This window comes from Palaemon carinicauda, chromosome 38, assembly GCF_036898095.1.
Source record: "Palaemon carinicauda isolate YSFRI2023 chromosome 38, ASM3689809v2, whole genome shotgun sequence".
Classification (NCBI taxonomy): Eukaryota; Metazoa; Arthropoda; class Malacostraca; order Decapoda; family Palaemonidae; genus Palaemon; species Palaemon carinicauda.
Genome location: NC_090762.1, coordinates 67,529,882 through 67,557,281, shown reverse-complemented (window position 1 = coordinate 67,557,281; position 27,400 = coordinate 67,529,882). Strand labels below are relative to the sequence as shown.

At 40.4% G+C, this 27,400-nt stretch overlaps 1 protein-coding gene across 1 annotated transcript in view; it reads right to left on the bottom strand.

Annotated features, from left to right (window-relative positions):
• Window positions 1-10,683, bottom strand: part of LOC137630699 (pinin-like) — a 42,391-nt gene extending 31,708 nt beyond the window's left edge. Inside the window, exon 1 of the mRNA XM_068362330.1 lies at window positions 10,528-10,683. Within this exon, the coding sequence (XP_068218431.1) occupies window positions 10,528-10,646 (119 nt within the window). The 5' untranslated portion in view covers window positions 10,647-10,683. The remainder of the gene's footprint in view (window positions 1-10,527) is intronic.
• Window positions 10,684-27,400: the final 16,717 nt, after the last annotated feature.

Here is a 27,400-nt window from a genome sequence, read left to right as displayed (position 1 = left end):
TGGGAACGGACTAATGCGAGCACTTGTCTTGAAGATATAAGGAAAAGGGGATGGGAAATATTAATCCCGTGGCTACTTTCCATATGTATGAGCACGTGATTGGTTAACGGAAACAGAACGGAGTCTACAATATAAACATGGGAGACTTGTTCAGAGCAAGTATTTATGTGAAAACTGTGTGTGATAAAGTAATAAAAAGATATGAAGGAAAAACAGTAAGTTAAAATGAAGATAATAATAAATATTATTTAATGCTAATAAATTGAAATGCTGTAATAAGGGAGGGGAGAAAATGGTTGAAAAAGGTAAGGAAATAAAGAGAAATATACAAGCGGGTATTGCATCAAGGAATAAATAATGTTATTAGAGGGGTCAAGACTTGTAGCTTGAATAACTAGGGTAAAAAATAAAATGTTGACGTAGGTATTGCATAAAACATACGGTATCAAAAGAATGGTTAGGATAAAACACAATATGTCCATGTAGATATTACATAAAAGAATGGGTACATACAGTATTTGAGGGGTCAGATCAAGTAGAACACTTGACTGACATGGGTAAAAATGACAAGGGTTTAAAAGAAAATGAATGATTCTTGCGTAAAACGTAATATGTACATGTGGGTATTACAAAAAAGGAAGGGTACATACGGTATAAGAAGGGTTAGGTCAAGAAGAATACTTGAATGTCGCAGGGAAAAATACTTGAATGACGTGGGGAAAAATGGGGAGTTGTTATAGGGAAATAAGGAGGCAGGTAAAAATAAAGGAGGGTGGGGTTTACATGCAGAAGTTCTAAAACTGGTATGTACAGTTGGCTTAAAGAATTGCGGTACACAATACCACAGACTACCTACGGTAATGTGTATCAGAATTCTTGGAGGCAACTGTACATATGGACGAACAGGAGCGAATACAACTGACCCATAGAATGTCAACAAATACATGAAAAATGTTATTTTCATTAGTAAAATAAATTTTTGAATATACTTGCCCGATAATCATGTAGCTGTCAACTCCGTTGCCCGACAGAATTCTACGGGAGGGATACGCCAGCTATCACTATACTAGAAGGGGGTGTACTCACAAGCGCCACCTGTGGCCAGGTACTACAGTACTTGTTGTTGACGCCACCTCACTTTTTCCTCGGTCCACTGGTTCTCTATGGGGAGGAAGGGTGGGTCAATTAAATCATGATTATCGGGCAAGTATATTCAAAAATTTATTTTACTAATGAAAATAACATTTTTCAATATTAAACTTACCCGATAATCATGTAGCTGATTCACACCCAGGGGGGTGGGTGAAAAACCAGTGTACAAGACTAAAGGATAGCTAAGTATCCCGTATTTCATATAATCAGTTATCCACAATAACAATGAAATAATAAGTACCTGGTAAGGAAGTCGACTTGAACCGTTACTCTGCCTTTAATAAGATCGTCTTCCTTACTGAGCGCAGCGTTCCTCTTGGAAGGCTGAATCAACTCAAAGGTGCTAAAGTATACAGGGCTGCAACCCATACTAAAGGACCTCATCACAACCTTTAACCTCGGCGCTTCTCAAGAAAGAATTGACCACCCGCCAAATCAACAAGGATGTGGAAGGCTTCTTAGCCGACCGTACAACCCATAAAAAGTATTCAAGAGAAAGGTTAAAAGGTTATGGGATTATGGGAATGTAGTGGCTGAGCCCTCGCCTACTACTGCATTCGTTGCTACGAATGGTCCCAGGGTGTAGCAGTACTCGTAAAGAGACTGGACATCTTTGAAATAGAATGATGCGAACACTGACTTGCTTCTCCAATAGGTTGCATCCATAACACTCTGCAGAGAATGGCTCTGTTTGAAGGCCACTGAAGTAGCCACAGCTCCCACTTCATGTGTCCTTACCTTCAGCAAAGCAAGGTCTTCTTCCTTCAGATGAGAATGTGTTTCTCTAATCAGAAGCCTGAATAGTAAGAAACTGAGTTCTTAGAATTTGGAAAAGAAGGTTTCTTGATAGCACACTATAAGGCTTCTGATTGTCCTTGTAAAGGTTAAGACCTTTTTAGATAGTACCTAAGAGCTCTAACTGGGCAAAGTACTCTCTCCAGTTCATTCCCCACCAAGTTGGACAGGCTTGGGATCTCGAACGACTTAGGCCAAGGACGTGAAGGAAGCTCGTTTAGCAAAAACCTAGCTGCAAGGAACATGTAGCCGTTTCAGATGTGAAAACAATGATCCTGCTGAAGGCGTGGATCTCACTTACTCTTTTAGCTGTTGTCAAGCACACGAGGAAAAGAGTTTTTAATGTGAGGTCCTAAAAGAGGCTGATTGGAGAGGTTCAAATCTTGATGACATAAGGAACCTTAGGACCACGTCTAGATTCCAGCCTGGAGTGGACAACCGACGTTCCTTTGAGGTCTCAAAAGACCTAGGGAGGTCCTGTAGATCTTTGTTGGTGGAAAGATCCAAGCCTCTGTGGCGGAAAACCGCTGCCAACATACTTCTGTAACCCTTGATCGTAGGAGCTGAAAGGGATCTTACTTTCCTTAGATATAACAGGAAGTCAGCAATCTGGGTTACAGTGGTACTGGTTGAGGAAACTGCATTGGTCTTGTACCAGCTACGGAAGACTTCCCCTAGAGACTGATAGATTCTGAGAGTGGATGTTCTCCTTGCTTTGGCAATCGCTCTGGCTGCCTCCTTCGAAAAGCCCCTAGCTCTTGAGAGTCTTTCGAAAGTCTGAAGGCAGTCAGACGAAGAGCGTGGAGGATTGGGTGTACCTTCTTTACGTGAGGTAGACTTAGAAGGTTCACTCCTAGAGGAAGAGTCCTGGGAATGTCGACCAGCCATTGCAGTACCTCTAAGAACCATTCTCTCGCGGGCCAGAGCGGAGCCAACCAACGTCAGCCGTGTCCCTTTGCGAGAGGAGAACTTCTGAAGTACCCTGTTGACAATCTTGAACGGCGGGAATGCATACAGGTCGAGATGGAACCAATCCAGCAGAAAAGCATCCACGTGAACTGCTGCTGGGTCTGGAATCGGAGAACAATACAACAGGAGTCTCTAGGTTATCGAGGTAGCGAACAGATCTATGGTTGGCTGACCCCACAAGGCCCAAAGTCTGCTGCAAACATTCTTGAGAAGGGTCCACTCTGTGGGGATGACCTGACCCTTCCGGCTGAGGTGATCTGCCATGACATTCATACTGCCCTGAATGAACCTCGTTACCAGCGTGAGCTTTCGATCTTTAGACCAGATGAGGAGGTCCCTTGCGATCTAGAACAACTTCCACGAAAGAGTCCCTCCCTGCTTGAAGATGTAAGCCAGGGCTGTGGTGTTGTCAGAGTCCACCTCCACCACTTTGTTAAGCTGGAGGGACTTGAAGTTTATCAAGGCCAGAATAACCGCCAACAACTCCTTGCAATTGATGTGAAGTGTCCTTTGCTCCTGATTCCATGTTCCCGAGCATTCTTGTCCGTCCAAAGTCGCACCCCAGCCCGTGTCTGATGCGTCCGAGAGGAGACGGCGGTCGTGTTTCTGAACAGCCAAAGGTAGACTTCCTTGAGAAGAAAGCTGTTCTTACACCACGCGAGAGAAGACCTCCTCTCTTCGGAAACAGGAACTGAGACCGTCTCTAGCGTCATGTCCTTTATCCAGTGAGCAGCTAGATGATACTGAAGGGGGGGGAGGTGGAGTCTCCCTAACACGATGAACAGGGCCAGCGATGAAAGTGTCCCTGTTAGACTCATCCACTACCTGACTGAGCATCGGTTCCTTCTCAGCATGCTCTGGATGCATTCTAGGGCTTGGAAGATCCTTGGGGCCGACGGAAATGCCCGAAAAGCTCGACTCTGAAGATCCATACCCAAGGAGACAATGGTCTGGGATGGGACGAGCTGAGACTCCTCAAAATTGACCAGGAGGCCCAGTTCCTTGGTCAGATCCATAGTCCATTTGAGAATCTCCAGACAGCGACGACTTGTGGGAGCTCTTAAAAGCCAGTCGTCTGACGGAGCCGGACACAAGATCATGGTACTGCTGCACAGTCTGTGAACTGTCAACCATGGGGAAGCGAGGAAGTACAGTGACAACCCGAAGCTGTCTAGACTGTCTGGGTCGTACAGACAACTCCTTATCGGGTTGCTGAGGTTGCCGCACTGCGTCACAACAAGTCACTTCTGCTGGTTGTTGAACGTCTTCCCAGTGACACATTGACTCCGTAAACAAAAAAATCCTCTAACAAGGACTAAGCTTGGACTGCATGTCTTGCAACACAGCTCAAGGTCTATGGGAGCAGGTGTGGTAACAGACGGGATTAGCGACTGAAGTGGAACCATTACCTTCCCTGGAAGCATGTTATGCTAAATAAAAGTCCATAGGAGGCTACGCAGCTAAAGGCTCCTCTCCAAATGACAGAGTCCTCAAGGGAATATCAGAAGGAGGGAGAAAAGCACTTTCTCATCTACAGGGACCATATCCGAGAAAAGCTAAGTTCTCTCAGTGAGGGTTTCACTGGTGCAAAAGCAGCAGACTAGAAGGCAACGTTATGAAACTGCTTGACAGTCTAGTGAGTTGGCAACAACCAAAGATGTGTGACTGAGAAGCATGCGGTAAGGTATGCAGAGCATGTTGTATGCAGAGCATGCTGTATGTAGAGCATGTTGTATGCAGAGCATGCTGTATGCAGAGCATGTTGTATGCAGAGCATGCTGAATGCAGAGCATGCTGTATGCAGAGCATGTTGTATGCAGAGCATGCTGTATGCAGAGCATGCTGTATGTAGAGCATGATGTATGCAGAGCATGCTGAATGCAGAGCATGCTGTATGCAGAGCATGTTGTATGCAGAGCATGCTGTATGCAGAGCATGCTGTATGCAGAGCATGCTGTATGTAGAGCATGCTGTAAGGTAAGCAGAGCGTGTTGCATGGCATTTAACATTTCTCAGAAATTCCATGACCAGTGCTAGAGTGCTTTATGCATGCTTGCATGGGGTTTTAATATCAACATAATATTTACCTTACATTCATAACTCATGATTCATTTTTGTTTTGAAGATATTTTTGCCATATTTTGCGATATTGTTAAAAATATATTGCAAGGAATACATATATATTTTTATATAAGTAAGACAAATAACCTCCATTATCATAATGTTTGTGTAGGCATACATGTATATGATTACAAGTGCAAGTTATGAAAGTAATGAGGTGTTATTATTGTCATTTGTTATGCAAAATTAAGAAAGAGAGTCTATACTCTCTTAGACACCAACACTTCCGTCTAAGGGAAGGGTCGGCCATTTAAAGGTGAAAGAGAGTTCATACTCTCTTCGTCACCATAATTAATCAAATTAATTCCAAAAGCTAACTAAGCTAATATAGAAGTTTCCAGTATAGCGAATAGCTGCAAATTTTAGAGAAATACTTCACCAAACCGTGAACAATACTCCAAAATCATAAGCGTATCCAAGAACGTCTTGCCGGAAGCACGACAGAGGAAAAAGTGAGGTGGCGTCAACAACAAGTACTGTAGTACCTGGCGTATCCCTCCCGTAGAATTCTGTCGGGCAACGGAGTTGACAGCTACATGATTATCGGGTAAGTTTAATATTGAAAATTATATGGTTAGTATAGGATATAGATAATTTGTGGAGTTTTCCTTGGATTTATTATACATTCAAGAACATAATGTATGGATAAGAAAAGGTTTGGTTTATCATTATATACTGTTTCCCAAGTATGTCTTCCCCACCCAAAAACCCAGGTTCCCACTGGGGGTCCCCATGATTGGTGGATGGATATATATTTATATGTATGTATGTATGTATGTACAGTTGGCAGCCCGATGCAACCAACATCGGAGAAGCCGCCTGTCTCATATGTCTTGAGCCGCGGTGAAAATGATGTGGGCCAAGTGTGTGTGCGTGGCCGTTGCAAAGCCACGACCACCCAAAACAATATACCTAGCTACTGGCATTCTGTCGTTTCCTCCACCCTTCTTCATCTCTTTCTCACCATCATCATCATCACCACCACCAGCAAGTCCTGAGGCAACAGCACTGTGGGTGAAGGGGGCAGGCCTGGATAGCTGGAAGCCCTTAGCCCACGACTGCACTCAGGCGGCGAGTCTAAGATTCAGTCGCTCTCTGGTGACGGTGCCGTGACACCAGAGTTCGGCAGCTGGACCCGTGACTGGGCTGGCCTATTGAGGACACCGCAGCCCACCCCACATGGGGAGGCCCCTAGAAAAGGTGGGGTAAACATCGGACACGGCAAACCCGTCTGGTCAGCTCACCGCGGCTGGCGGACATCCCACTAATGCGGTCGAAATAACAAAAAAAAAATATTAACCTTAGGTGCGTGGAACATCCGCACCCTCCAAGACGTGACGAACACCAAACGCCCGGAACGACGTACAGCCCTCGTCTGCAAGGAGCTAGCCCGCTTCAATGTTGATGTGGCGGCTCTTAGCGAGACCAGACTACCCGAAGAGGGCAACATCAGGGAAGCTGGAACAGGCTACACCATCTTCTGGAAAGGCAAGGCCCTAGAGGAGCCTCGCATCCACGGTGTCGGCTTCGCCATCCGTTCCCAGCTAGTGCAGCAGCACAACCTCGCTCCCAAGGCCATAAGTGAGCGCCTGATGACTGTCCGCATCCCCATCACGCGGGACAGACATCTCACCCTGATCTCTGTCTACGCCCTGACTATGACCTCAACCGATGATAACAAAGCTGCCTTCTACACCCAGCTCGACCGCACCATCCAGGCAGTGCCCGCCAATGACAAGCTCGTTGTGCTTGGCGACTTTAATGCCCGAGTAGGCAAAGACCATCGCCTGTGGGAGGGAATCATCGGCCGCCATGGCATTGGAAATTGCAACGCCAATGGCCAACTCCTACTGGGTCTGTGTGCAGAACACCAACTTGTGGGAACCAACACCATCTTCCAGTTACCAAAGCGACAAAAGACCACATGGAGACACCCACGGTCTAAACACTGGCACACCCTGGACTACGTCCTGACCAGAGCCAGAGACCGAGGAGACGTCCGCATAACCCGATCCATGCCCGGAGCGGACGACTGCTGGACGGACCACAGACTCCTCATCTCCCGACTCTCCGTGACGACCCTACGACCACCCAGAAGGGCACCTGACAGCGTACCACACCAACGCTTTAATTGTAGTAAGCTCCGCAACCCACAGGTGGCACAGAACTACAAGGAGGCCTGCGAACAATACCTCGCAGACCCTGTGGGTCAGGCCACTGTCGAGCACCACTGGACCACCCTCAGAAACGCCATGGCCCGTGCCGCGGAGGAAACACTAGGCTTCACCACCAAGAAACGGCAGGATTGGTTTGATGAGAATGATGCTACCATCTCTCTTCTCATTGAAACCAAACGACAAGCACGCCTGACTTTGGAAAACCAACCAACAACAGCTAACAAATGTGCTCACAAGGTGGCTGAAGCTGGTTGCCAAAGAGGTATCCGTGAAGCCCAGAACACCTGGTGGCAAAGAAAAGCTGCAGAAATACAGAGTTTCGCTGACCAACGTGACCTGCGCAGCTTCTATGCAGCAACAAAAGAAATATTCGGTCCCACACGGTCATCAGTGGGCAGCCTGAAGGACACGGATGGGGCCACGACCATCACCGACAGCGAGGGCATCCTGGCCAGGTGGAGGTCTCACTTTGAGAACCTCCTCAATGACCAAGCAGACACCCCAGACGATCTCCTGCGAATGACCCCGCAGCATCCCGTCCGTCATTGGATGGCACTACCACCCTCCATCCATGACTTCAACAAGGCCCTGCAGCGCATGAAGCCCGGCAAAGCCCCAGGGCCAGACAACATCCCGTTGGAGCTCCTCACTCACGGTGGCCCCGGCTTGAGGAACCGTTTGATGCTCCTTATACTGAAAATATGGGAGACCAAGACCCCCCCCAGTGACTTCCGCGATGCAAACATCACTACCATCTTCAAGAAGGGAGACAGGGAGAACTGTAACAACTACCGGGGAATATCACTACTAAGCATCGCGAGTAAGATTTTCGCTCGGATTCTCCTTGACCGCCTCCTTATTCTCGCAGAAGACGTCCTGCCAGAGTCCCAGTGCGGCTTTCGACCCTCCCGCGGGACCATAGACATGATCTTCTGTGCGCGAGAACTACAAGAGAAGAGCCTCGAACAACAACAGCCCATAATGTTCATCTTCTGGGATTTGAAAAAGGCCTTCGACAAAGTACCTCGACCTGCCATGTGGGCTGTCCTCAAAAGATATGGCTGCCCACCCGATTTTGTCAAGCTGGTGCGTGCCCTCCATGACGGAATGGTTGGGAGAGTCTGCCACCAGAACTCTCTTTCAGACCCAGTCCCCATCAACGGCGGCCTGAAGCAGGGCTGTGTTCTGGCCCCGACGTGTTTCTCGCTATACACCGCAGCAATGCTCAACGAGATTCCCCCAGACACACCCTCAGTCGACCTACGTTTCCGCATGGATGGAGGCGCTTTCAACCTCGCTAGACTCCGCGCCAGAACCAAGACCACCTTGTGTGCAGTGCGAGAACTGCAGTATGCTGACGACAATGCCACCCCAGGTCAGACGGCAGAGGACCTGCAGTCGTTAGCGGATGCATACAACTCTGCCTACGAACGTTTTGGGATGCAAGTCAACTCAGACAAAACCAAGACCCTCGTCCAACATCCACCAGGACTGATGCTCCCCAACTTCAATACCACAGTGAATGACCAACCGTTAGAACAGGTGGACCAGTTCTCCTACCTAGGGAGCATCCTAACATCAACTCCCACAAGCAAAAAGGACGTGGAGAACAGGATCAGGGCAGCCCACTCCGCCTTTGGCCGACTCAACCGCCGCGTATTTAACAACCACGCACTGACAATGACCACTAAAATAATGGTGTTCAGGGCAGTAGTCCTCTCCACGCTCCTGTATGCATGTGAAACATGGACGCTATATAGTAACGATCTTAAAAACCTAGAACGCTTCCAACAAATGAAACTGAGGCAGATCTTGAAAATTCCCTGGGAGAGCCACACCACCAACATTGAAGTCTTAGAACGTGCCTCGCTGTCCAGCGTGGAGGCTACCATCATCCACCACCGCCTCCGCTGGATAGGACACGTGCATAGGATGGATCCATCTAGGCTCCCAAAGAAAATATTCTACGGAGAACTGACCCAGGGCACCAGACCACGAGGAGCCCCGAAAATGCACTATAAAGATCAACTAAAGCGCACCCTGGCTCTAACTGACATCGATCCTTCCTCATGGGAAGAAACAGCCAGGGACAGGAAACCTGGAGGAGTACAGTACACCATGGCACCGTGGACTTCGAGGAGAGGAGGAGACAAAATGAGGAGGCTAGGAGGAGAAGAAGGAGAGAGCGATCAGAACAGCCCCGCCCACCACCTACCCTCCCTTGTGAACACTGTCCGCGACTCTTCCACCACAGACTAGGACTTAACAGCCACATCAGGCATAAGCACCCACCCACAGATAGGAGGCTGATGGCTAACGACAGAACCCAATACTCGTACACGAGTGGGCGCCGACGACGATGTATGTATGTATGTATGTATATATATATTTATTTATATATATATATATATATATATATATTACATCAAGTATTTATTTGCAACTAAAATAAATGTTATTTTCAAAGGAAACATGATTTTTTTCTATTGGGAAAAGTTGGTTTTTACTAGGAAAGTTATCCCAGTACTTGTTTACAAGAGCATGATCTCCATTTACTCTAAAATTATGCAGTCCTTTAGCTTGCCTCTTCTTGTAGAGTAATTAGGAGGTTCTTTAACTAGGGGGGGGGGGGAGCAAAAAATGTCAAGATATGTTGAGCAAGGGGGAGGGGTTATGAAAAAAAAAAAAAAGCTTGGTTTCTTCACTAAACGACCTGGAACTGACAGCGTTTACATAGACAACCTAACAGAAGTGTGTGATGCCAGCGTAAAGTTTGTGATGCCAGCGTACATTTGCTATACTGTATATGCAAAATATATACTAAATTAAAAATGGAGTAATTACTCAAAAGTGTCACGGGGTGTATGTGTGATAGCGGCCACCTGTGTTTGATTACGGCAGTGTAAGGGGGGTCGCAAGCCATCCCCATGAGTTATATAGGTAAGGACACGGCTTGTAGGTTAGGTTAGGGGGGAAAGTTTAGGCTAGTTGATGTCCAATTTTAATACATACGGAAGGAACTGGCCGCTGATATAAAAAGGCTCCGAAATTTTACACCCGGTCTATTCCAACAAACTACAAATGTTTCTACCGCTGTCCCTACATTGCACACAAACTCCAAATTGACAGCAATGCCTATGATTTTTTATACTCTATACAAATGGTAAGGTGTAAGGTTAGACAAACAATTATTATTGTTGTTTACATTAAGGGGTGGGCTTTAGTTCATAATAGCATCGCCACGCCAGACACTTCCAACAATTAACCAATTCACTAAATAATAAAATATTCTCTGTCAACAACTAATACTCACTTCGAATCATTAAAGTCACGTCCTGTTAATTTACGAAGGTTTTCATCAACATCCTTTAAATTTAACTGGGCTTTCTCGATTTCCGACTGAATAGTGGACACCAGCGACATGGCCGCCATTGTATTGACTAAAGATTACACATTCACAGTGTGGTTGTGGTAGCTAATTACGGGTGAAGTAAAAGATATTTTTTAACTTACATCTGTTTTTAGACCAAATATTGATATCTATAGCAAAATAATATGTTAAAGAAACATAAATATTTATAAGGAATACAAATATTGATAAAATCAAAATAAATAAAGAGAACACGTTAAAACAATTTATAGATGTACCGGTATTCAATGCGTACTTACTCTTAATATCTAAACACTGTTCAGTAACACCGAAAAGGTGCAGAGCATTTTGAGGCGACAGTCTATAAATTTCGGGCAACGAAGCATTTCAATCGAAAAAAAGTGTAGAAAGGACTATATAACTTGAGGACAGAACAATATAATATGAAATTAAGTATTTAAAGGTGGAATTATTACGAAGATTTTTATAATCCATTTTTCTTTATGAAAACTAGGCCTATCTAGTAATATTTTCATTAGGTCTATCGCTTCTTTTTTTCTTAATATCTACTCTGGCAGATACTAATAATCTTCTCTTTTTTAATGCTCATGGAGAGTTTTACAAGTGTTTACTAGTGTTATAAAATAATTTCCGTACCATTTGAATTCAATTTATTTTCCTTGGTATAACGTGTGTTTTACATTTTCTGTAATCGACTGCATTCGGAAATTTGTGAAAACGACGTTTCATTTACCTTAACGACAACCACATTTTTAAAAACTTGCGTTGAAAGATGTATTATCTGCTGAGAATATCATAAACTCAAATTGCAAAACCATTTTGTTTTCATACAACGGGTATCAATTTTAAAATAGGCATTTTATATCTTTCCATTGGAAATAATTCATGACTTCTCAGGGACATCTATTTTTATTAAATAAACTGTTTTTACATGTTAATATAATATTACTGAAGATATTAGCAGTTTACACCCACACAAGCATATATATATATATATATATATATCATCATCATCATCATCACCTCCTACGCTTATTGACGCAAAGGGCCTCGGTTAGATTTCGCCAGTCGTCTCTATTTTGAGCTTTTAATTCAATACTTCTCCAATCATCATCTCTCATTTCGAGCTTCATAGTCCTCAGCCATATAGGTCTGGGTCTACCAACTCTTCCAATGCCTTGTGGAGCCCAGCTGAACGTTTGGTAAACTAATCTCTCTTGGGGAAGAGCATGCCCAAACCATCTCCACCTACCCATCATGATGATATCATTCACATATGGCACTCAAGTAATCTCTCTTATGGTTTCATTTCTAGTCCTGTCCTGCCATTTAACTCCTAATATCCTTCCGAGAGCTTTGTTCTCAAATCTATTAAATCTGTTGGAGATTGTTTCATTAACATACCATGACTCATGTCCATAGAGTAACACCGATCTCACTAAACTGATATATAGTCTGCTTTTTATATGTAATTTCAGACGATTTGATTTCCAAATCTTATTTATCCCAGCCTTTGTCTGATTTGCTTTTCAATCTTTCACTAAACTCTAATTCTAAAGACCCTGTATTGGAGATCATAGTTCCAAAATACTTGAATGATTCTACCTTATTAATCCTTTCCCCTTCCAATGATAGTTCATCTTCCATTGCATATTCTGTTCTCATCATCTCTGTCTTTCTTTTATTTATCTTGAGCCCAACCTCGTGTGATATTTCATGCATTCTGGTAAGCAAGCATTGCAAATACTGTGGTGTTCTGCTAAGAAGGACAGCATCATCAGCATACTCCAAGTCTTCTGATTCCTATCACCAATCCAGTCCACTCCTTCTCCACCATCTCCAACTATTCTGTGCATTACAAAATCTATGAGGAGGATAAACAATATACTGTAGGTGACAACAGATTCCCTTGGAGAACTTCACTGTTCACTGGAAATTCATTTGATAAGACTCCATTAACATTAACTTTGCACTTGCTATGCTCATGAACAGACTTAATCGAATTTACATATCTAAGAGGAATTCCATAATAACGCAAGACTCTCCACAAAATTGGCCGGTGCACACATATGCCATCAAAAGTGGATTTCTATATTCTACGTATTGCTGTACAATATGTCTCAAAATGATAATTTGGTCAGTGCAACTTCTAACTTTTCTAAATCCTGCTTGTTCATCTCTCAGCTTTTCATCAATCTTTCTCTCCAGGCTCTTAAGAATAAGCATACTATATATTTCTATAACAACTGACGTAGGTGTTATGCCTCTGTAATTATTGCAATCAGTTATGTCTCCTTTTTTGCCCTTTTCACCAACACTTCTAATTCCAATTCATCAGGTTTTGCCTCTCCATGCCACATTCTATAAAATAATCTTGTAAGTATTTTGGGAGTCACTTCATTTTCGGCCAATGTCATCTCAGCAGTTATTCCATCGTATCCAGGGGCTTTCCCTCTCTTCAGTTTTTTTAGGATAGCTTCGACTTCAAACACACTGAATTCATTCATGGGCACATTAAGGTCTTCATCAGCTTCAGGTATATCAATAAAATTATTCCCTTCATATGTCCTATTCATAACCTCACTAATGTGTTCCATCCAACATTGTCTTTCTTCATCTTCTGTTGTTATAACAGATCCATCTCTTTTTGATGGGTATATGGGTATATATATATATATATATATATATATATATATATATATATATATATATATATATATATATATATATATGTATATATATATTCAAATAAGCCATAAATTTTTTATCCATTAATGTCCAGATTCTCGTATCAACCCTGGGGTCAGAAACTCAGGCGAAACCACTCAAAGACAATAGCTTCTGACCGGCTGAGAATCGAACCCTGGTCCACAAAACTTGTATCAACAGTGGCTAAGTGGTATGTCACTGTTGATACAATTTCGTGGGCCAGGGTTCGATTCCTGGCCGGGCAGAACCTTTCGTCTTTGAGTGGTTTCGTCTGGGGCTCTGATCCCGAGGTCGGTAAGAGAATCCAGGCATTAATGTATAAAAAATATATGGCTTATTTAAATATGAAATACATGTCTAAATGTGCAAAATTTATCGTATATATATATATATATATATATATATATATATATATATATATATATATATATATATATATATATATTTGCACTTGAAGTAGCCTATATTCATTCCTAGCCCATTCTTCTATATTAGGAATCACAAATTTTGTTAAGTTAGAATCAAGAATATTAATTGACGATAACACTGGCCTTGGAGGAATATTTTCTTTATGTACTTTTGGTAAACTTTACAAAATACCAGGATTGCGACCAGAAGCATAATCTCTCCGACACTAAACGTTTTATCTCTTCACTCTCCACTTGCTATTTCCATCTCCTATTCCTAGACCCTAGGTCCTATATCCGCACACATTATTGACCCTACATTCATGAGATATTTCAAGGTGTGAAATTAAACAATTCTCCATCGGGGCAGGCTTAGATATATATATATATATATATATATATATATATATATATATATATATATATATCTAGTCCATTTAAAGTGTACGTCCGAGGTACCGAATCAGAGACAAGTTTAAATTTTTCTGTTCAGATTTTTTCCCCAACTTGCTGTCGTAGTTATTTTAATTATTTGCTCAAATAACAAGGTAAAGATTCCATGTTGTCTATACAATGCCCGTTTCTGTATCACTGAGTCGTAGGATGCATTGAGCCTCTGACTGGTAAGATAGCTCTGGTAAAGCAAGTTCTCAAGTTAACTACTATCTCGTAGTTTTGAAGTTCCTCTTGATAACAGTTCATCAATTACCAACCAGATTTAACGGCAAATGCCTGTTTGATTTGCATTGAAATTCGGACTTATTTTTTTTTTCTAGCCCCGTAATATACAGATTTCTCCTCTCATACCAATTACGGAACAGTACATTTCGTAATTAAAACAATAGAAAAGATAAAAAATTGGTTTACTTTATCCAAAATATACATGGTTTTGAGAAACAGTACAGAACAACATGTCCAATAGAATATGCACCCCTTTTATAGACTGGTCATGCAAACGTGGAATCAATCATTATATGGCAATATCAGAATATCGACGTCAAACATAATACAGAACTTGATAATGTGACATTGCGTGTAAATCTTCGTGTTCCAAAAAATCGAAATGACATTACAGGATGGTAAATGTTTTCACCATATGAAAGAGGCAGGATATAGTAATATGGATTTGTAGATATTACATCACGAGCAAATGCTTTTGGATATCGTACTGAAAGAAATTAACGCGCCAAAACACCAACTATATCACTGCATAAAATTACTTACCGTTTCAGCAATGAACATTATTAATGATTGCCTAAATATTTGCTTATCTATAGACTCCCACACGCTAATGCAACTACTATTAATATGTTAATGAACATTCTTATATCGATTCGACTGGTGGGTGCTTATTAGGGCACTGTGGTCACAGCTACACCTTCCCTTTGAATAATCTTCACAGTCGAGAAGTGGTGGCGTGAAAATTTCCGAATTCTGTGTTAATCGGGACACCGCCTCTCCCATAATCTCTCCGGTCTCACTTAACAGAAAAACAAAATTGAGACTTTTAGCAAATATGCTTCATGTCTCTTAATTTCATTTATGGATTTCCCGTTTGTTGGGATTCTTATTTCATTGAGAATTAATGCCCCAATTATTGACTTATTTTTGAATTTTCATGAAAAGATTTTGGAATAAATTCAACTATCAATTTCTAAGGCTTAATTTTCACAGAAAAAATATGAGTACTCAGCTATCAGAGAGACTTTCGAGATGTTGTTGTTACTTTTGTTATTTTTCATAGTTGGTACTTTCCAAGACGAACAAAAAATCACGTAGCACAACCCAAATAGTTCACCTACTTGTACATCAATAGTCCATAGAATAATTTTATGTGAAAATAAAATAGTTTTCATCCTATTTCTCTTTTTATTCGTTTTAATCACAATGCGGTGGTCATTGGCGCATTTTAGATATGATACCACCAATTAATGTATTATTGCAGTGCCTGTTAGTAACGTCCTTGCCTGGTGATCGCCAGACTCGGGTTTGAGTCCCGCTCAAACTCGTTAATTCCTTTATGTCTGTAACTTCACCATCTTTGTGAGCTAGGGATGGGGCTTTTGTGGGGAGCCTATAGATCTACCTACTAAGTCTCCAGCAGCCATTGTCTGGCCCTCCTTGGTCCTAGTTTGGGCGCTGATCATATGTATATATGATCACTCTCTACGGCATTGTCCTTTTTGATAGGACAATATCACTGGTCTTTGCCTCTGTCATTCATGAGTGGCCTTTAAAACATTTAATTGCAGCTTTGAACTTTATTTTATATGTTAATAAATTCTTTGATCTCTATTGTCAAGAAAAAGGCCCTGTATTACGTTCTACGAGCATTTTTTGGGTAAAAGTTTGGAACCAGATTCTTTTTACATAATTCAGGTATGGCGAATTCAGCAAACCCGGTTCCCAATCAAAATTTTGAATCTTTGGCCGCCTAATTTGCATAAACAAAATGGCAGCTAATTTGGAAATCTTTTTATAATTCTTTAACAATTTTCTCCAATGTCTCTCTAACCAGGTAAACAAATATGACAAATAAAGTACCTAAATTTATATTTCGAAATTTAGAGAATGTATATCAGTGATAAGCCATCTGCTTAAAATCAACTTTGAGTGAATTCCATAACAATCCATAAATTAATGACTCTTAACTCCCAATTTACTCATTGATGCTTATACAGGCAAAACATCACAATATATGTCACTCATCAATACTATAACTAGAAATATTTATTGGAATAAAACATTATCATGCAATACAAGGAGTTTGAGCATCACATATTGCTTTGCATCTCAGCCTGAATTTGCGACATTCGAGCTGACGCACTCTGCATAGTTTCTGGTAGGTACATGAAAATAATAATTTCCATGTAACTTTGCGGGATCGGACTCTGTCATCAGAATGGGTTGTAGTCCTGAATTAACGTGTTTCAATCCTATGTTTGTGAGTGAGGGAAGCTCTGGTACAATATAGTGAACATTTCTCCAAATCATTGGAAGTGAAGAGCATCACATGTTGGTGGCATTGCTTCTTGTTTGTCAGTCTTTGAGAACAGTATATGCCTTGCTGCATCAATCGAGTTTTGTTTTGTGCATATCATATATTCTGGAGACAAATGTTTCTGAAGATCTGATGGTCTCCTCTGTGAATTCACCGATTCCCAAGTTCATGAGCAATTGATGGTGCAGTTTGAAGACTTTCCATGATGACCTTTTGGTATGGTTTGTGATGTAGGAGGTGGTGTCACATCTGGTTAAAGCATGAAATGGTAAAAGAGCTGTTGTTGAATCTCTTAGTAGGTTGTTGAAAACTGCATCAATGGGTATTTATCGCCTTATCTTGGTGGTACCAGACATCAGCCAGAGGTGTTCACATTGTACACGTGGGAAGTGGGAAACCAAAAGTACAGGAACATCAGTGTCCCTTGATGACACAACAACTGTATTGAACTGGCTGTGCACAGCATGTAACACCAACCTTGTGTCAGCTTCTTCGTGTATGACTCTCAATTGAGTCAAATCAGTGATTGTCTTCGATGACCTAATCTCAGTTTCTTCTCTAAATCCCTCGGCACTACAATCTCCTTATTGTTAGGTGGCTAAGAACACAATTCCTCAAATAAGAAATTTGCAAGATCAGCTTTCTTAGCAAAGAGTGACAGAAGTTAGTCCAGTTTTTTGGAAGAGGCACATCACGTCCCTCAACAATTTGTCTGATTGGTCGTTCTGCTTTCATGCGTCGTGTCCTAGTACCACCTTTGATTGTCTCTTCTCTATATCGGTCAAACACAATGTGTACTCGTTGATAGTTAGAGTCTGCCTTTAACACTGCTGTTATGTATGTGTCTGTCATAGCTCCAAAGGTTATTGCACTGTCAGGCTTTATCAGAGCAACCACCAGTGCCTGTCCATCAATGATTAGGCAGGATGATGAGTTGTGAATTTCAATAGTTTCTGGACAGATTATGTTTTCTGTTAACTTATGTGTAATCATAGACTTATTTCCAGAGTGGAGTGTACCATTCATTTCAGCGAGGGATATGGGAACTGGTAGAAGCTCGTGCTTTATGATAGCTGCCAAGTCAACTGAATGACCTGCCTCATGGGCAGTAAGAAGGCATTGAAGGACGTTTCTATCTGCCTTCAGAATAGTTTTCTTGTCTTTCTCTTTACTGTCTTGAACCACTTCATACAAAGATGCAAATGTTTTGGCTTACTCCTGTGTAGGGGGCATGGATTCTGACACGTGGCTTGTCATCTTGCTCAGCTACAATCATCCTCTCCTCAACTAATGCATTCACTTTTTCTTGGCCAAGTTCTTAGGCACAAAGTAATAAATTCTAAATTCCATCTGTTGCTAGGTCTTTGTGGCCAGATTCTGCAATGATGATAGTAAAATCGATGCAAATTCTTGAATCTACGAAGAGCTGAGAGCAATTCCGTCTCGTCATCGTTGTCCCATTTTTGCCGTGATTTGGTAGCTTCCTTTTGTACATGTGTACTACCAGGACAGTTGTACACTGCGTGAGTTTCAGCTGCAATATAAGACTACATATTATAAGAAAGAGTCCATCTACAAAGCGATTATTTTGTCTTTGTGATGTCAATGATTCCTCCTGCTTTCTTTCCTAATCCAATTATCCACTCCGTGGTATGGTCTGGGTCAACTTGGTTGAACTTTTGAACAGAACGTTTTACAACAAAGTTGTCCTTTTGAAACTGATAATACAGATTCTGGTAGTTGGTACATCTCTGTTATATGCAGTACTCTAGGCCCCATCTTGCATAGTTCAGGTGGTCATACCGCATGAAGCATGGGAACATCACTCATACAGACACACACACACATATATATATATACATATATATATATATAAATTTATATATATATATATATATATATATGCATATATATATAAATTTATATATATATATATATATATATATATATATATATATATATATATATATATATATATATATATATGAACCAATTGTGGTGTTAAGTGTAACGGTTTTCCCTTTGTTAGAGAAAGACGGGGACGATATGGCACTATGAAAAAAGTTCGTTATAGGCTTGGCTTGGCACTCAAAAATGTTCGTTAAAGTTTGGCGTCCCCAAAATCTCTCCCGATTGGTTGTCCTGAGGCTTTCGGGTCAAAACAGCCAATCATTGATCAGGCATAGCGAGGCCGTGGTTTGGGCGCTTGAAATTGCCCCATAGTTTTCAGTTAGAGTTTGGAGTCTTGAGTGTGTAGACCTACAGGGAGGTCGCGGTGCCAGCATGCGTGGCCACGAGTACCATTTGTCTAGGGGATTTGTCTTAACGTAACGTAATCATAACTAAGGGCGCCCTTGTAAACTTAAGAGAATACAGCATGTGTTAAACGATCAACTCGACTCTCATTTGTGCATGACCTCCCTCTCAAATTGTGTTAACTATAAAATGGATTTTCTCTATCTTTGTTTCCCCCCAAGATGTGAAGTGTGAACCCCCTTAATACAACCTAGATTGGGTCATATTGAATGGTGTCAGGTGTGTGGGGTGGTATTAACAGGTTAACGTCTGTGCTAAGTGATTTTAGCCGACGTGAGATTTTTGAAAAAAAGTGGAAACAAAAGATAATAGTGACAATGGTTAACACGAGAAGTTCGACGTCGAGTGGAGGTGACGGAGAGAGAGAGGGGTGAAATGAAGTGTAGCTCGTGTATGCCCGGTACTTGGTGAACGGTTTCTCAACACCCATGATAGCAGATACACAACCATCGAGGCAGCCCGGCACCCAACCGGCATCGACAACCTACCAAGGATGGGGAGTTTTTAGAAGAGAACCTCGAAGAGGCAGAGGTCAGAGAGGTAGGATGTGGCGACTGGCGGTTGTTGGAACTGTGGGGTGGTACTAACAGATGGCCACCTACGGCCTTTATGGCCCTACGACGACCAGCGGTAGTGATATGGATGTCAGGCCACAAACCACCATCTGAAAGCTGTTTAAAAAGAAAACGGCGTCGGCAGAAGAAATCATGTTTCCCCTGTACCAACGAGAGGGAGGGGAAGACAACGCAGGGAGGGGAAGGCGACGCAGGAAGGGGAAGACAACGCGGGAAGGGGACTAACGGTCCCTCGGGCCGTCCGTCAGACCGCAAGGACTGGGGACGGGAGTGCCAAGGAGTCAGCCAGCCATCTTTGCCCCAGAGTGTGGGGGAGGGGAGCCAGACGCTCCCCCACTGAGCAGTAGGGGATGCCCACCTGCCAGCGAGTGGTAGTGCATCTTCCCAGGGAGTGCATAAGGAGGTAGGAGGGGTGGAGCAGCAACCCTTCACCACCGCTCCCGATCATGGAAGTCGGAGTGTGTGCAACGAGTTTGAAGAACCGCTCGTTACGGATGCCAGCAAAACGTAGGAGTGTATGGTGCGGAACACGGCCAGAGCCCACACACGGGCTCAGTGACCCTACGACGAAGAACAGATGTAATAACTCGACGTAAAGCAGAAGGAACAACAATGAAAGAGTTTAGGTTCAAGTAGACCTGTGGATGGAGCGCATAGAAAACGGGAAGATCTTGACGACTACGGAGAGAGAGAGGGAGAGAGAATCACAGTGAGTGTGAGTGATGGGGGTTCCGTGGGGGAGCCCGGTGTACATGCCCCGTGAATGAGTTCCGTGAATGAGGTAGGAGATCAAGTTTCCCGGATTTTTTGCGCAGGTGGAAGGGTGTGTTCTTCATTGAAGACGGAATTTGATCTAGCGTTGTTCTTCCTTCCCCTTTGGTAGAGAAAGTCATCTGTGTAATTGATGTAAGACCTTATGCGTGGCATGTAGGTATAGAAAGTTCCCTTAAGGATGGCAAGAGTGTCAGTATTTTTTAAGGAATTAGGTTTATCAATAAGTGTCTTGTGTGTAACTCAATGAGTAACCACAAGCATGTGATACCAACGGCCAGAACATGGTCGGTAGTACCTTTTAAGTTTAATGGAGTGCATATGGACGTCAAAGGTCCATTCCCCCAGGGGACAGGTAGGAAAGTGAGGAGGAGGCCCGAGCATGTGTCCGTGCCGTCCTTCGAGCACGAGAGAGTGCGAGAGGACATGGGCCTTGAGATAATGTCTACCACGAGGTGATTGAGGTCATAAAAATCAGGTTTCTTTTACGTATGTTCGTTCCAAGTGTTTTGTGAAAAGATGTTTTAAATTTTGTTTCGTTTTTTTTTGGTTTTGTTCTAAGCATATCACGAGTATTTCATTCATCGTACTGAGACATTTCTGTTGCAATTATGTTTATGTTGAAATTAGTTCAAATTTCATTATTTTGTGTTGGTACCAATTTTGCTATTACCAATGGTTTTATGTGTGTTTTTCCAATTTGTTGTACTGTATTTGAAAATAAAAAATAAAAATTTTCATTTGTCTGTGGAGGTTTTCGGTGTTGTTACAGGTAATTGTAATTATGGGTTGAAAATTGAACATCATTACTTATGTTTTTGTTTTTCAGGAGAAATAATATTGCTCGGTTATTGATAAGTGTTTTTCTTTTTGTTATTATTCACTGTTTGAGTTTGATCCTTGTTGCAGTGTCACGGATGTGTTAGAAATGGTTTTCTTATAATGGTAAATGTGTCAAAGAGTGCTGGGATTGTAAGTTATTCATTTTGATTTCTCTTAATTTTTATCATTTTCTTTATTTTGTGTATGTAATGATTTGTCGGTTCATATAAAAATTTTATTACATTGAAGGAACTGTTGGTAAAACATTATTATTTTTCTGATTTTGTGCTCCAAATTTCGGTGATGATGTATTAAACCTGAATTTTGTGTTTCTGTATGACCTATTGTGGGCGTGACATTCATCTTTGTGTAACTTGCAATTGTAACATACCAACCGGCCCTCTGATTTTGATTTAGAGCTTAATTTTAATTTCTGCATGCACCCGAAGAGGATGGTACTCAGCGGCAATGTAAAGAGAAACGGAAGTTTTTGTTTCAGTGGAAAAATTAGAAAAGTTTCTCAAAAAAAAAAAAAAAGGAGAGAAAAAAAAAATCTGATAAGTGTGAATTTTACGGGACGTAAAAGTCTAAGGAGGGAGTGATGAACCAATTGTGGTGGTAAGTGTAACGGTTTTCCCTTTGTTAGAGAAAGACGGGGACGATATGGCACTATGAAAAAATGTCGTTATAGGCTTGGCTTGGCACTCAAAAATGTTCGTTAAAGTTTGGCGTCCCCAAAATCTCTCCCGATTGGTTGTCCTGAGGCTTTCGGGTCAAAACAGCCAATCATTGATCAGGCATAGCGAGGCCGTGGTTTGGGCGCTTGAAATTGCCCCATAGTTTTCAGTTAGAGTTTGGAGTCTTGAGTGTGTAGACCTACAGAGAGGTCGCGGTGCCAGCATGCGTGGCCACGAGTACCATTTGTCTAGGGGATTTGTCTTAACGTAACGTAATCATAACTAAGGGCGCCCTTGTAAACTTAAGAGAATACAGCATGTGTTAAACGATCAACTCGACTCTCATTTGTGCATGACCCCCCTCTCAAATTGTGTTAACTATAAAATGGATTTTCTCTATCTTTGTTTCCCCCCAAGATGTGAAGTGTGAACCCCCTTAATACGACCTAGATTGGGTCATATACATATATATATATATATATATATATATATATATATATATATATATATATATATATATATATATATATATACATAATCAAATAAAGGAAGAGGGTTAGAATACTGGCTATCGTCATAGTCCGTAAAAGAAACCAAACCCAAGCAAACTAAACTTACAGCAAGCCAGAGATGTTTGGTGCAAGCATAAATGAGACACATTGATTCAAGCCAATAACATAAATAATATTAATACGCACCGATTTTTTATGATAATGAATTAACAATGGGAAATTTTGGAAGCGGTTTTCTGCAGCATGTTAATTGAATTGCAAACAATAAATGATTGAAGGATTTATAATCCATTCGTTTGATAAATCCATACAATTAAAATAACCTTGATACGATTAAAATACCTATTTCAAATATTTAAACATGTTTACTAAATTATGAGAGCATAAAAGTAGCAGTCACAGTTTTAGAATGAAAAGGTCTTAATATTTAAAAAGATAAGTTTTCAGGATTATGAGAACTTAGAATTTGATCTTACTATTAGAATCAGTGGCTTTGCAGTTGAGAGAAATCTTGGTTCGGTTGAGAGCTCTTACTCAAAGGGTTTATGGCCATGCAAAATGCCTCACTGGCTATATGACTGTTTCCTGAAAGATTTAACTAACATAGTCCAATGGTATTTCCTAGGAAATTATTTACGTGGTTTGCTTATGTACTTGCCTATATATATATATATATATATATATATATATATATATATATATATATATATATATATATATATATATATATATATATATGTATACATATTATTACGACTAGCGAATTACGTAAATTCCCGAGTTCCAAAACTCACCATCTTTATATTACTAAACTTGATACACAAGAGAAAAAACCTCCGAGACCTGAGAATAATACGCAACTCCCAGAGGATAATGTATATGAACACTGAATATATAAAGGTCTCTTTACTTAACACTGAAAAGAAAACTGGGTGATTACTTTACTTTTAACGGGAACTATTCTTAAATCAACCTCTTACTTTGGTTCTTACTCAGGGGATACGAGCAAAGCACTGAGAAGTGTATTGGTGATTGAAATAAAACACACTTTACAAAAATGAGTATATTTTATAAAAAATTAACAATTCAAAATTAACACAAAAAATAAATCCCTCAAAATATTAAATCTGATCTAAACCCTAGACTAAGATAAAATGACACTATAGAAATTATACAATCTCTGTGTCACTAGAAATTAATTTATGAAAATATTTAATTTTGACAATAAATAGATGACACTTGAACACTTATAGAAAATAAATCAGAATTTACACTTACGAGTAGGGTAATATTCATTGCCGCAGTTTCAGCATCAATGATTCACCACCGCCGTTTCAGTATCAGAAAGTTCAGCGCTAGATATTTCAGCTCCAGACGTTTCAGTTCCAGAAAGATACAGGCTTGTCATATATTTTTCCACCTCCCTACTTTTGGGAGGGGTTGGCAAAATATGGCACTAATGCTCATTTTTTTAAACTTAATAGAAAAATCTGAGCAAATCCATATGAATTTAAATAATCTGAAAGATATGTGGTTTTCTTGAATATCAAAGACACAATCAATAGAATAATTTATAATTTATATTACACTACATCTTAAGCAATAAAAGATAATGAAAATAAAAATATAATATTAAAAAACTAATTGAATTCATTACATTGTGTCCTATTGAACGAAGGTACTATTTAATTTCTCATGCCATACTCGGAGACAATCTTTAAAATTCTCTCATCTGCTTTTCTGTATCTAAGTAGTTTCAATTGTAATTCATGGCCGCATGCAAGTTTCTCGAAGTACTCGCCTCTTCCCTTTTGAACTAGCCTAAGGACATCGATGAATTACCAAATGGTCGGGTGTAACATTCTGAGTTCACTTTTCAATCTCCTATTGGCCGCCTCAGCATAGTTATTTGTTCTGTCTTCTCCATCTAATGTTCTTTTATGTATATTCTACATTTCCGTCAGAAATGAAGGATTTCGTCTGCCTGCTCCAAGCCGATTAGGACGACCAATATAATTGTCTTCAAACCAGTTTAAAACGGGAATTAACTCCTCTGGTAGATTACCTGCCAATAAATCTACGTAAGTGTCTAGGTCGTCAACTGGTACAAAGTATAGAGCAGTTATAATTTTCGCATGTAATGCAAAATCACGATTAGTGCTGTATAAATCCACGAGACCAAAGTCACTTAGCTGCTTCAGTAGATTTTGAGAAAGATGAAAAAGGCAGCCTCTGATTTCAACATTCGAGAAATAGTCTTTCATGGCTGTAAAAGAAGCCCGCTCAAAATCACAATTGATTACATCAGGTCGTGCCTTTGCGCTCATCTCCTTTACCATTTCAAACAACCTCACATATGTTGCATACTGCTTGTTTTGTAAAAACACTTACAATACAGGGTGTACTCCATTACGTTTCTTAACTAGAATGATATACACTTGATAAAATAGCTGTAGTTCTACTGCAAATGTTCCGGCAACATATCAAATCTTAGAAGTTGTAACGTGCTCCAACAACTTTCTCTTCCAAATATAATAACCCGTTCGTTGCCTGCCCCTCTATCCATCAAACAAAAATTTTCATTGGTATTTGGGGTGGGTTTATATATCATATATTCTGGTAACTGAAGCTCTTGAACAGATCTTGGGTTTTCAGGGACCTGGTCAACTTCGTTTTGTTTTCTACGAATAATTTTTTGCATTGCTTGCCTGTTTGGTAACTGTGTCATACCTGCAACTGATATTTTTTCAATGCACTTATTGATAATTGTACTTGGCGGCTTACAAGTCATTTTAGCCCGGTCTATAGCATCAGCTAAGACATTTTCCACTTCGATGGCAATTGCAGAAGGGGGATGCGCATGTTCGTTAATCTTTTTGATCACCTTTCTTTCTAACGTGTGAATGCACGCCCTGCATCGACCATCTTCATGGCATCGCCAAAACTTAACTTGATCTTGAGTTTTGCTGGGTTTGTCGAAACGATAAATATAGCCATCATGACAGAACTTCTCTCTGCCTCTCTTACTTCTTACGGAATCAGCCATGGGTTTAAAGAAATAATTTTCTTAAGGTGTTGTAGTTACAAAATCTGAACCCAAACTAGCAATCTAAAACAGAAAGAAAGAAAAAAAATATCTAACAAAAGCAAAACAACTATAATGTAAAAACGGTGAAACAACCGTAGACAACCATTAAGTGAATAAAGTTTTTCAGTAATTATAGTGTAGTAAAAACGCCGAAACGACCCTAAAGGAAAAAAAAGAAAACTTTGAAAGGATTTGTTAAAAAAGTAGTTTGCGGTACTGAATAGTCTGGCGCTGAAATATTTTGCGCTGAACTTTGTGGTGCTGAAACTACGGCGCTGAATCGTCAGCACTGTAATAGCGGCCCTGAACTGACCCATTCCCTACACTTTCGCATATTTAACTGTTACTCTTGTATCCTTAGGCTCACACAAGGGTACCAAACGGTTAAGCAAAATTAAATACACTTCAATGTTTAACCTAATCTCACAGGGCCAGTGTGATAATTCTTCAAACTTCTTAATTACTTCAGTTTATTTTGTATTCGTTATAAAGGGTTATGGAAAGACAAGTGCTTAACAAGAGATGTATTCTCTAGCTCACTGAGGCAGACACTGATTTGAAATTCAATGGCCCAACCGCAGTAGGCATGACGTAATGAAGATGTCACAACTGTAAGAGAAAATGGAGTTGATTATAATTTAAACTATATTAAAGTAATATATGACAGCCAGTTACAAAAATTTATAAAATACACTTACATTAACACACTACTCTTTTTACTTAAAACACACAATAATATCACCAATATTTGAACAACACTATACATGGTATATGTTAGAGAGAAATCACTATTCATGTTTGGGAGGATACATAATGCCCGTTGGAGAGGAGACAGTATACACGTAGTGGCTGGATTGATGCTGGAGAGGACTGTCAGACAATGGCTCTTCTAAGGGTTAGGCTGGATCTCTTCTGTCTCCTATGCATTCTAGAAATTTCTAGTAAATCATTCGAGTAGCGTGGGGGCATGGCTCTAGCAGCGTAACGTTGCCAGCTTAGCAATTTGAAGAATGGCTACTATTGTTGTTTGACGAGGCAATTCTCAGCTAACTCTGCCCACCTTCTCTCATAAGAAAAGAATAATTTTAAGTCTAGAATTTTCATGTCTCTTTCAACCATGTGGAAACCTGATACAATCCTTAGCGTGTGTGTCATACAGCATACTTATTAACAGGATTACATAAGACTTCGTAACAAAACTATTTAAAATGAAAAATTTAATTCTTTAAAATAACGTAAATCTACATATATGGAACTGAATGAAAATACAATTAAAGGAATGACGAAAGTCTGATGTAATTAACATACATTATTTCTACGTGAGTGGAACTCCCCTTACGAGCTAGCTATACATCTCTTAAATACACAAATAAAATATGTGAATACAATATTCTACTCTCACGAAGACCAGCTTCTAAGAATATATATATATATATATATATATATATATATATATATATATATATATATTATATATATATATATATATATATATATATATATATATATATAATATATACATATATATATATATATATTATATATATATATATATATATATATATATATATATATATATATATATATATATATATATTTCTCAGGTCAATAATTTGAGAATATCCATACATATTGTTATGAATATGATGAGACTGAAATTAAGATGTTAATGAATGGAAAATCACCAAGAGTTGGATGGATTACAAATGAAATGCTATATCATGGTGATGTTGGCGTTACTGAGAGGCTGACCAGGGTGTGTAATGCATGCGTGGCTAAAGAAAAGGTTCCAAAGAAATTGATGAACAGAATTTTGCTTTTGTGCATACATGAACAGGTGGTAGAGATGACTGTAACAAATGCAGGGACATGGATTCACTTGGTATAATTGGAATGCGTGAATTAGAGGTTTAATTA